This window comes from Telopea speciosissima, chromosome 10 (genome assembly GCF_018873765.1).
Source record: "Telopea speciosissima isolate NSW1024214 ecotype Mountain lineage chromosome 10, Tspe_v1, whole genome shotgun sequence".
Lineage (NCBI taxonomy): Eukaryota > Viridiplantae > Streptophyta > Magnoliopsida > Proteales > Proteaceae > Telopea > Telopea speciosissima.
Window position 1 is genome coordinate 48955585 of NC_057925.1, and position 12170 is coordinate 48967754.

Genomic DNA, 12170 nt, shown 5'->3' on the forward strand with positions numbered 1-12170 from the left:
AGGGGAGTGCAAGGTGTGGACTCTACAGGAGGAAGTTTGATAAGCTCCATTTGGGAGAATATGAACTTTTGGAGAAGCATTTGATTCTACTTGTTGCTTTGCATCAAATCAAGTTAATTTGGGTCATGATGTGACTAGTTATGCTGCAATTTTTTCTGAAACTCAAGCAGAGTGGTTACTTTCTTTTTAGGTTGTCTAGCTAACCAGGTTAAATTTCTTTATGATTTCCTCTTAATCTGTGTTTGCAATAGTAAATAAACATGTATTCGTTATTCCAGTGATGTTTCCTGTAGAATATTACAATTGTTACAATTCTCTGCATCTATAGGAGAAGATGCATGCCCAAATCCATTCACTCAATGAGGTTGGAACTCAACCTCTACTGAGAAAGGACAGGAAGTGTTTTCCACACAATCATCTTGGACTGCTCCTCATGCGGGTGTTATCAAAGTGAATTGTGACGCAGCCTTCCCCCTTAGATGGGTCTGGAGGTGGGGTGGGTGTTATTTTGAGAGACTTTGGTGGGAGACCCTTGTTGGCCATGTTAGAACCGTGTCACCTTCTTGATGTGATTACAGGTGAAGCTTTGGCAATTCTCAAAGGATTGCAAAGGGCCATGGAAACGGGTCACTCTCCAGTTGTGGTTGATTCTGATAACGCTGAACTGGTTGCTCTCCTCAACGAGTCAGCTTGCTCTCTCCCCCAACCTCTATTACAAACATCCTACATGACATTCGAATAGTGACCCCTCATTTCAGTAGTTGCTCTTTCTTATCTCTAGAGATGTGAATCTCGTGGCGTACTCTCTAGCTCAGAGGGCCTTGTCTAGGGTAAGACGGACTATGTAGTTGTTATCGTCTCCTTGGATCCTGGATCTTTGTAATTAGGATGCCTTGTGCTCCTCTTGCCCCCTTCGAAATAAAATTTTCTTTAATCAAAAAAAAAAAACACGTTGGAACGTTATCATCTCTCTGAAGGATTTTTTTTAAATTTTGCTAGAAATTTAGAACATCCACTTTATATTATTTGCACTTCTATTTTTGGCAGACACAGGTAACAACCTTGATCTGTATTTCAGAGCAATAAAAACTAGTTGCGATAAGCTCAAGCCTTGAAACTATTAAAACTATTAAAACCATCTTCCTTTACTTTGAAGAGGATGGAACAGTCTGTGAATAGGGGGACTCTTTGCTAATATGAGCAATAGTACAATTTCATCTTTCTTTGAAGCTGAAAAGCAGGGGAAAACAAATCCTACTCCCACAAGATTGCCTTCCGAAATTGATATTGCATGTTTGCAGTACAGGACTTTCGGTGGCGGCGGTGATGCTGGTGGTGGTGGTGGTTGAAGTTTCATTGGAGGTCACCTTAAACAGAAAACCTGAAAGATCTTTCTAATTGAGGAACTCGCCTAAGGGCTGATGCGCCTTTACCAGGTTTAGGAAATCTGATCTACTCTAACGAGCCCTTTGAAGTTAGTTCGAAGCAAGATTTTAGGCTACTGGTACCCCTGCCTTTATTGAATTACATAGGGATAAGGAAGGCCATAGTCGACATGTTGAAGAGGGAGATTCTAACCAGAAATGAGTTGAACAGTCCCCCCAAAGGGAGAACAGAATTGCTTTGTCCATCAAATTAATCATGTGCTTATTAGAGGGCAAATCCCCCCCCCCCCACCTTTTATTTCTTCCTTTTACCCTTATTCATACAATAGAGACAATCTTCTTCTCGTATTGGAGTGTAAACAAAGTGAAGATTCCTATATCGTACCAATATATTAGTTAAGGGTGTTAAAGTTTAGCTTGAACCAGGCAGGTAGATCACAATTGAACTAGATCAACCGAATGCAAAGATTAAAACAAAAAATTGAACTAAATTCGATAAAAAAACTGAGACCAGACCAATAGTATCCATGGCTATAGTGCATGGTATCAGAACAGGTATCGGTCAACCTGGAAATCGATACGATATCGGATTAGTATCAGACAAATGTGCCTTGATTCTCCTTTAAAAATGGTTTTTATTTTTTTATTATCATTTTACCCTTTGTCCGATACCTCAAACCACGACAGTAACCTAATAAGAACCCCCCTCCTAAAAAAAATCAGGATTTTTTCTTATTTCTTTATATATATATATATGTAAATCCGGATTGGACAGAGCCCGGTAATAGACTAGCAAATCGATAAAAGAAATGATTTTGACAGTTTGATTTTGAATTGATCAATCACTGAAACTGATTTAATCGAACAGAATCAATCGACACCCCTAAATTATCGAACTTGACAACAAAAATCTAGGGGGGGGATGATGGTCATTTCACAGGGGACTATATGAGGCCCACCTATGAAATGACCCAAACACCCCTTGTTTTACTAGTCCTGCAACAATTGGAGGAGAGTCCTATTCTAAATTATCAACTATCACAAATTCACAATGATTATCTTTTTATGGATCATATATAGGTTATCAAAAAATAAAAATAAAATTTATGGATCATATGAGAATTACAAGAACACCCATTTATGGGTTTTTTACAAATGCCTCCCTAAAAATGTCTATTTATCCAAATGTCTTCTTACAATTTTTTTAATTGCAAATTCTCCCTTATTTTCAAAATACTATAATATTTTAGTTTAATCCGTTAATTTGGGATGATAAACGGTTAGTTTCAGATCCCCTCAATTTGTTTGCCCCTCAATTTTCTCAATTCCATTTAATAGGGTGGTGAAAATGATCACCCTACCCTCTGTCCGAACACACTGCCCAGGGTGGGATCCACCTCTCTCTATTAGAGGGAATTGAGGAAATTGACAGACAGGCAAATTGAGGTGATATTTTTTTTCCAAAATACCTTTATGATAAAAACCCATCAAAATTAAAGAATAAAATAACGAAATTGCCCTCATCTTTCTCAAATGGTCTAAAGTTTAACACTGAAAATCAAACCCTAAACCATTTGAGGGAGATGATCCATATAATCAAACCTCCAAAACTGAAATAGGATTTCAAAACGAAGGAACAAGCTTCGCCATGGAAGCGAGGCGGCCATTAAACAGTAGAAAATCGTTACAAGCACGACTGAACCCAATTGGGATGTCTTTGGTAGGATTCCTGACCTCTTCCGCCATGGTTGACACGGCATCGTATCCAATATAGCTTAGATACACCATCGCTGCTCCATTGAAAACCCCTGCGATTCCAAACGGGAAGAACCCACCAGCGTTCTTTGGATCCGATGGTTGTGTATAATTCTTCCAATCACCTCTCCAGAACCCAACCACTATGATGAATGCAATGAACAGTATGTGGATCATTGTCAGCACCATGTTCAATACCGAGTTCTCCTTCCTACTGGGTAATAGAAAACAGAGGAACAACAAATTAAAGAGATGAAAAAGAACAAAACTGCAAAAAACCCAAATCCCAGTTAGACAAAAATTGACGAACCCCCCTCCCCCTATACCCAATAGTTTCAGGAAAACCAAGTCTGAGAACAATGTCAATGTCAAACTAACAGAGTAGAAGTTTTCTGAAACATTTGAATCAACTACGGAATAATAGACTTCTCTGTTCTCTTCCTGTAATGACAATAACCCAGTAATCAATGTTCTTCTCTACAGAACAATCCTTAGAAGGGCAAGAGGCCAACGGTACTGATTGCAAAATCTCTAATTTTTGCCACTTCTTAAACACAGTCTTTGAAAGTATAAGAGAGCAAGAAAGGGGATCCAAAAGATTATCACAGTAGAGATCAGGGCATCTTATCTGAGCTATCTTTTTCTTCTCAATCATCACTTCGATATAATCTGCGATGCAATCCACACATAGGAATGAGCAAAACAACCCCTCTGGATCCTGAATCTCTTTAATTCAGATACCGAGTTCATACGATTTGACAAGCGAAATTTGTTAAAGAAATTTCTAATTCTTCCACCAGATCAGAGTATTCATTAGTGGCCTGGCTAGGGTTCCACTGCATCTCTGCCTTGGTTGATTCTTGTTCGATGAAGAGAGTTGAGAAATTAGATGCCTTAATGCCTTATGGAAGAAAAGAATGATTTAAACCATTATTTTAGGGTTCATCTTCCCCAATGGTTTGGAGTTTGATTTTCAGTTCTAAATCCTAAACGATTGGGGTTTGATTGGGGTTTGATTAGTTTCAAATCTTAAAAGATTTGGGGAAGATGAGGGCAATTTGGTCACTTTGTTTTTTAATTTTGGTAGGTTTTTATGACAAAAGTATTTTGGTCATTAGATTCCTTAAAACTAACCTCTAATCTCTTAAATTAATGGACTGGATCAAAGTGTTACAGTGTTTTAAAAACAGAGAGAATTTGCAATTAAAAAAATTATAAAGGGATATTTAGACAAATGGATATTTTCAGGGAGGTATTTGACAAAAACCCATTAATATATGGAAGCTACTAGAGGATCGTAGAATGTTACTTTTGCTTGTTTAATCCAATTCCAACGGTTCGATCTTTTGGACGACGAGACACGAAGCCGAGTCCCCAGAAATTTCTCGAAGTTTCTGTTCTCCTTTATATTCCCGGCCTGTCGTCGTCGTCTTCATATCAGCCAGTGTTCGTAAGACAAATCCCTTCGTTTCCAGTTTTCGTTGCAATAATCTAAAGCAGAAGTAGAGCAAAAATGTCGATGATTCCGAGCATTTTTGGCAGTCGAAGCAATATTTTCGATCCATTCTCACTCGAAATCTGGGATCCATTCGAGGGCTTCCCCTTCAACAACAACAACAACTCCTCCCTCACTTCCATCCCCAATTCGGCTCGTGAAACCTCTGTAGTGGCCAGTGCTCGCATTGACTGGAAGGAGACCCCTCAAGCTCACGTGTTTCATGCCGATCTCCCAGGGCTGAAGAAGGAAGAGGTGAAGGTGGAAGTGGAGGAAGGAAAAGTTCTCCAGATAAGCGGTGAGAGGAGCAGAGAGCAGGAAGAGAAGACAGACAAGTGGCACCGCGTGGAAAGGAGCAGCGGCAAGTTCGTGAGGCGGTTCAGGTTGCCTGAGAACGCCAAGATGGATCATGTGAAGGCTAGCATGGAGAACGGGGTGCTCACTGTAACCGTCCCCAAGGAGGAGGAGAAGAAGCCCGAGGTTAAGACCATCGAGATCTCTGGCTAGAAGCTTTCTGTTTCTTGTGATCTGCTAATACTGATATGAATGTAGAATTTGCTTATAAATAAGTCTCTAATCTTTAAGGTTTGGTTTGTTGCGTTTCATTTCCCTGGTATTGTAATTAGCGGTTGCCTTGTATTACTTTGCGAGTATGGTATAAGAAATAGAATCGATTAATACTCTAAAATTCTTCTTTCACATTTGCTTCGTAATCTTAGATTATACAGAGACGAACATCTTCCTGATGCTACCTTTTCTCTAGAAAATAGAGTGAGGCTACGATGGATTTATCACTCCATGAGGGTGAAAAATTATGGTAAACTGGTTGCAGTGGTCGCCCTGTTTCCCTAATGTAGCTCTGTTACAACTGCCATTCGTTACGATGGCATTGTCGTAATTTCTGAAGGACATGAGGCCATTTCGACATGATAGGCATTCTATATTCACCATTGATGCAAAGCTTGGTTCACAGAGATTATGTTTTGTTCTTGGTACTTTCCTTCCCATATTTCTTTCTGTGGCAATTGTGGGAAGGAAAAGAGTTTAAAAGAGGGGAGTGTAGGTGGAGGTTGGTGGTGAGATAGGTTTACTATGAGCAATGCTAGATAACACTGAATTTGTTGAAATTCCATCGCAAGGATCCACAACTATGGCAGCTCTCGTTGAGCAATGCTGCAGAAAATCAGCACATCCATTTTATATTAGTTGCACTTTTATTTTTGGTAGACACAAGTAAGAACCTTGGTCTGTGATTCAGAGCAATTGAAAAAATTGGCTGCAATTAGCTCAAGTCTTGAAACAATTAAAAGCATCATTAACTTAATATCAGTAATTGGACAATTTCATCTTTCCAGGAAGTAAAGAAGCAGGGGAAAGCAAATACTACTCCCGCAAGACTGTCTTCCAAAACTGATATTGCAGTGGTCATGTATACAAGTGGCAGTACAGACTACAGAAGGTTAGTTCTAGCTGTTTCTTCTAGTGTATCTCTCAAATGTAGACCCCAACCATGACTACCTTAGCTTGAGTGGCCTATTCTGATTCGTAACAACTAATGGTATGAATATCAACTGAGAGAAAAGTGATCTTGAATACTAACAGAATCAATATGAGTATTGGGTGCCCCAAAATCTGAGGAACACAAACAAAAAAAATGTTCTATTTTGTTTGCTTGTCTGCAACTAATGAAGCTTACGTAATAACATATAGATAGGTAAAGTTTCCTGATTTTCTTATGCATTGCTATGTTTGAATTGAAGGCGTTTTGATTACTCATGGTAACATCGGACTAGAAAGAGTTTTGTGGGATGTTATCATTTTCAAAAGGATACACTCTATTCTGGGAGGACATATCCAATTTAAGATTTGCGGTGGAGCTCCGTGATACTCAATGCTTCTCAATATCTGTGTCGGGTAATTACTAATTACTCTTTATCTCTATTCCAGTTATTGCAATATTGCATCATATTCAATCACTGTTCATTGTTATTGTTTTGTGCCAGATTTGAGTTTATAATGTTTTATTCATCAAAACTGTCATGGCATTTAGCTGCTCATTATGTGACATGGATATGGGTGCGGGTAATAGAATTTAGCATGGACATGTGGTCTCCGATTTCACTGGACCCCAAAAAATAAGATATAGTGAGATAGGACATATGTAGCATTTTTTTTTTTTTTTTTTTTTTTTTGTAGATGTTCATTCTTGCATCATTTATATAATAATGCTGTAATGTTTTGAAGTGATCAAATTACTTTTATATATGTGTATGCATTAAATTCTTTTTATTTCCTTCATATATTATGTTTATGGATTCCCATTTACTTCTTTGCCTCTGTCGTTCCCAATTCCTTTTCTAGATCCTTCTCTCTGATGGATGTTCTTAACTCCAATTTCTCTTTCATTATCTTAATTTTAATTGCCATCCAATTGTCATAGTTGTCAAGGCGTCGACTAGGCGATGCCTAGGCGTCTAGGCTCCTTGGTTGCCTAGGCGGGTCCCTTGGATGCCTTGGACACATAATTGTTGTCGCCTTGCATTTGGGCCTTCTCCAACGCCTTGGGTCGTCGAGACACCGTGACAACTATGCCGATTGTTAGGGTTGTTAGAATATTTGGTGTGTAAGGGTTCTTCTTTCAGTGGCTGCTAATAAAAGATGTGAAGAATGCATTTTTCCATGGAGATTTAGCAGAAGAAGTGTACACTTTCCCTTCAACTGGACACTTAAAATCAGGTGGGGACCGCGTGTATACTTCTTCAGCTAAATCTCAATATTGACTAAGTTGTAATTTTTTTTTTAAGGAGAATCGATTGTGTGTGTTGAGTGATTCTCAACACACATATTAATTTCATTAATAAACTTCTAGAAATTACATAGGCCTCCCAAGGGAGGAAAAAGGAAATAAGAAAAAAAAGGAAGAATTACAACTTAGTCATGTCTTATAATAAGACAGTGACAGGACTACCCTTACACACTAAATAGTCTAACAACTCTAACACTCCCCCTTAAGCTGGAGAGTAGATGTCATATATTCCCAACATGCACAATAAGGTATTAAATCGACCAGGAATGAGACCCTTGGTGAAGATATTTGCTACTTGATCACCTGTCTTCACAAAAGAAGTACAAATGCAACCAGAATCCAGCTTCTCTTAGATGAAGTGTCGATCAACCTTAATATGTTTGGTTCCATCATGTTGAACTGGATTTTGGGCAATACTTATAGCAGCTTTGTTGTCACAATAAAGTCTCATTGGTCCTGGAGTGTTAAAACTCAAGTCTTGAAGCCGTCTCTTCAGCCATATGAGTATGCATACTCCATTAGCCTTGGTTCTAAACTCTGCCTTTGCACTGGATTTAGCTACAATTGGTTGTTCTTGCTCCTCCAAGTAACTAGATTACCACCTACAAAAGTGCAGTACCCAAAAGTAGATCTCCTGTCAGAGACTAAACCATCCCCTTCTTCGAATCTGAAGACTGAGGACTAAGAAGGAGGATCCTTCTAGCAAATGGGTTGAGAAATACTAGTATTCATCATCTCAAGAAGAAATAGAAGGTTTATCTTTATCCTCCGTGAATCAAACTACAACGGAGGATAAAGTGGATGTTGCTGCTGCTGATTCTCTTAGCAAGATTGAATGGGAAACAACTGATTAAGTTCCGAAAGGAAAGACAGATGTAAAGGAGGATTTATGCATCTTCCATCTTGGTTCTCAATAGGATATTAACAAGGTTTTGGAAGATAACAGTGATTTTGATGATGTTGATAATAAGAAAAACAGATCCGCTTCTCAACAAGCTACTACCGAAGAAATTCCTCTTGATGACGACTCAACGCAGAGACGGAGAAGAAGAAGTAAAAGAGGAAAAAAAGGAAGGAAAAGGAAGAGGTGTGCTTCATTGATTGAAGACGTTCAATCTATGGCATCCCCAGAAGTTACCCGGTTATGTATGTAACCCCTTTGCAATTTCCTTTGATTGTAAGTGACTGTAGGCTAGGTGTTTTTGTTTTTCCCCAAGTCATGGGGTGGGATTTGTACATGTTGATGAGCTTGTAATTGGGGCAACTTATATAAGCCCATTGTTTGTAATCTTTGGTACCGAGTGGATGCTTGATAGTAGGGGTCGGTGCTCTTGCTGTTATAGTTGCATAAACTAGGGGTTGTAGCTCCTGACCATGTGTACAATCGAATCATCGTATTGTGCATTAAATAGAGGCCAGGTTAGGCCATTTGCACCATGTATGTAGGCACATTGCCGAACCACGTATATCTCCGTCTTATGGTGATTGCTTGTGGATTTCATGTGTGGGTATATGGAGTGCATTTTTTGCAAGATGGGTGTGCACACTGAGTAGACCTTGAATCCATGTGTGGGTATATGGAGTGCATTTTCTGCAAGATGGGTGTGCACACCGAGTAGACCTTGCTAGTGGTTGTGAATACTTGTGGTTGAGAGGCAAGGTGTGTCACACGATTGTATGTGTGTGTAATTGATAAAAAGGCTAGTGCCAACCAATCAGTTCTTGAGAGATGTATGTATGCACATGATTGAGGGCTGCCAGACATTGTGACTAAGTACAAAAGAAGTCATCACTTGTGGTCGTGAGGTCCGAGGGAATGATTTGGGTTTGATTCTTAAACACTGATGATTCATCCCCTTCTCAGTGGCCATGTCAACAAATTAGCCCGTACTAAGCTTGACCCCAAAGCCTTTAAGTGCATCTTCTTGGGCTACTCTGATTCAACCAAAGGGTATAAATGCTACCACCCTCCTTCCCGAAGGCGCTTTCTCTCCAAAGATGTCACATTCTTTGAGTCTATTCCCTTCTTTTCTTCTCCTCAGCATCCTTTTCAGGGGGAGAGCAGTACTAGAAGTGAACAAGATGCTGATATCATTCCGTTTCTATCTCCCTTGCCTATCTCCACTTCCCTATTCCTATTTGATATTGGAAAATACAAAGAAATGGATGTTGTTGATGATGTTGATGCCGATGGTGTTGTTGATGTTGATGCTAGTAGTGGTGGTGATGCTAGCAAGGAAAAATTCAAAGTTGTTGTGTACAAAAGAGGTAAATGCTTGAAGGGAAAAGGAAAGCAGCCCTGTCAATAGCCCTCTTTGGATCCACATCCTCAGCCTCATCCTCCCTGGTCAGGTGACAATTCTCCTCCTGAATTAGATCTTCCCATTGCTATGAGAAAGGGGAAGAAAGCCTGTACTAATCCCATAGCCCAGTTTGTTTCCTATGACTTTATATTTCCTACAGGTATTGCCTTCTCCACTACCCTTGAGTCTTCTTCCATTCCCAAAAATGTCACAGATGGATGCAAGCAATGTCTGAGGAAATGGTGGCTCTCGAGAAGAATAGTACTTGGACATTGGTTGATCTTCCCAGGGGTAGAATTCCAGTTGGGTGCAGATGGGTTTATACCATCAAGTACAAATCGGATGGTACAATGGAAAGATATAAAGCTCGGCTGGTTGCAAAAGGGTACAGTCAAGTAGTCAACTGTATGGCATTGACTACCAAGAGACTTTTGCCCCTGTAGCCAAGCATAACTCAATCAGGGTTCTTCTTTCAGTGACAGAACTACCCTTACACACCAAATATTCTAACAACTCTAACACCAATCACTTTGCTGGCAAAGTTAATCATTACCAACTATATTTTTAATTCATGGCTTCATTGGACAGAATGAATGGAAAGGAGAGTGGTCAAACACTTGCAACAGAATTCATGGGATCTTGGACAATTGGTAGAACAGGAAGGGAATTGGAGGCAACCATACTCCTTCTAGGATTGATTTCTGAATATGAACTCTAAATTCCATTCACGATCAGTAACTTCAAATCCTCAGTTGTCACTGCTTCCATTTTGTAGCTGAGCTCTAGACTCTGTTATCACTTTGTTAGCATAGTCTACTCTCGTAGCAGAGGATGGAATCTCACTGAGAGAGCACAAACTTTGCTAGGAAAAAAATACCGAGTCTAATTTTGACCAGAGCTCACGGACTCCTCCAGAGAATGATGGTGTTGATCCAGTCGAGCCATCAGACAGGGCTTATTAGAAAAAAGAATGTTTATAGCTGTAGATAGTGTTGTAACATGCAACCCCCTTTTATTCCTGTTAACAGCCTTGGGAATGAATGCTTAGATGATCTAGATCGATCACCCCAGCCTTTTATTTATAATAAAATCAAATTACAACAAAGATATGAATCCCCCCCAATCCTATTCCTACTAGGAATTCCCACTATAACTACGAATCCCAAATAGAAATTGTATAGGGGGGGAAAACAGGAATAAAACAACTAAAACATAAATAAAATAAAATAAATAACAAAAGCCAACTAGGACTAGGTTACCCCTAGTGGGTAACGTAGCCAATCTCAACACTCCCCCTCAAGTTGGAGCAAAGATGTCGATCATGCCCAACTTGACTAGATTGGGATGAAAGCTTCCCAGACAATCCCTTAGTAAAGATATCTGCAAGTTGATCAGTAGACGTCACAAAGGGAATGCAAATCAGCCCTTCTTCTAACTTCTCTTTGATGAAATGCCTATCCACCTCAACTTGACTAGATTGGGATGAAACAGCTTCCCAGACAATCCCTTAGTGAAGATATCTGCAAGTTGATCAGTAGACGTCACAAAGGGAATGCAAATCAGCCCTTTTTCTAACTTCTCTTTGATGAAATGCCTATCCACCTCAACATGCTTGGTACGATCATGCTGTACTGGGTTGTGTGTTATGCTGATTGCAGCCTTGTTGTCACAGTACAACATTATAGGAAGACGAATAGGAACACCAAGATCTTGAAGCAGCCCTTTAAACCAGAGTAACTCACAAATACCCTGTGCCATAGCTCGAAACTCAGCTTCGGCACTAGAACGAGCAACAACAGTTTGCTTTTTACTATGCCACGTGACAAGATTTCCACCTACAAAGGAGCAATACCCAGAAATAGACTTGCGATCTGCAGAACCAGCCCAATTAGCATCAGTGTATGCTTCTATCCGTAGATGACCATGCGTAGACAAAAGAATTCATTTTCCAGGAGCTGACTTCAAATAGTGCAAGATACGAAGAACAACCTCCATATGAGAAGAGAAGGGATCATGCATAAACTGACTCACAGTACTCACGGCGACAACAATGTCAGGACGAGTGTGTGAAAGATAAATCAGCTTCCCTACAAGTTTTTGGAACCGGCCTTTATCAACAGGCCCACCTTCTTTCTCCTTGAGTCGAACAGTAGGGTCCAAAGGAGTCTCTGAAGGATGACAGCCTAGCAACCCGGTCTCAGCCAATAAGTCTGGGACATACTTCCTCTGGGAGAGAAGAATGCCTTTAGAAGATCTGGCTACTTCAATCCCAAGAAAGTATCGTAGCTTCCCTAGATCCTTAATCTCAAATTCTTGTCCAAGGAAGGTCTTCAACCGTCTGATCTCATCATCGTCATTGCCAGTGACCACTATGTCATCAACGTAGACTATAAGAACAGTGAGTTTTTCACCAACCCTCTTTATAA

At 39.8% G+C, this 12170-nt stretch overlaps 1 protein-coding gene across 1 annotated transcript; it reads left to right on the plus strand.

Annotated features, from left to right (window-relative positions):
• The first annotated feature begins 4556 nt into the window (after window positions 1-4556).
• Window positions 4557-5220, plus strand: LOC122643083 (18.2 kDa class I heat shock protein-like). The gene has a single exon (XM_043836719.1). It carries the CDS (start codon window positions 4654-4656, stop codon window positions 5140-5142), a length of 489 nt encoding a protein of 162 aa, XP_043692654.1. The 5' UTR covers window positions 4557-4653; the 3' UTR covers window positions 5143-5220.
• The last annotated feature ends 6950 nt before the right edge of the window (window positions 5221-12170 follow it).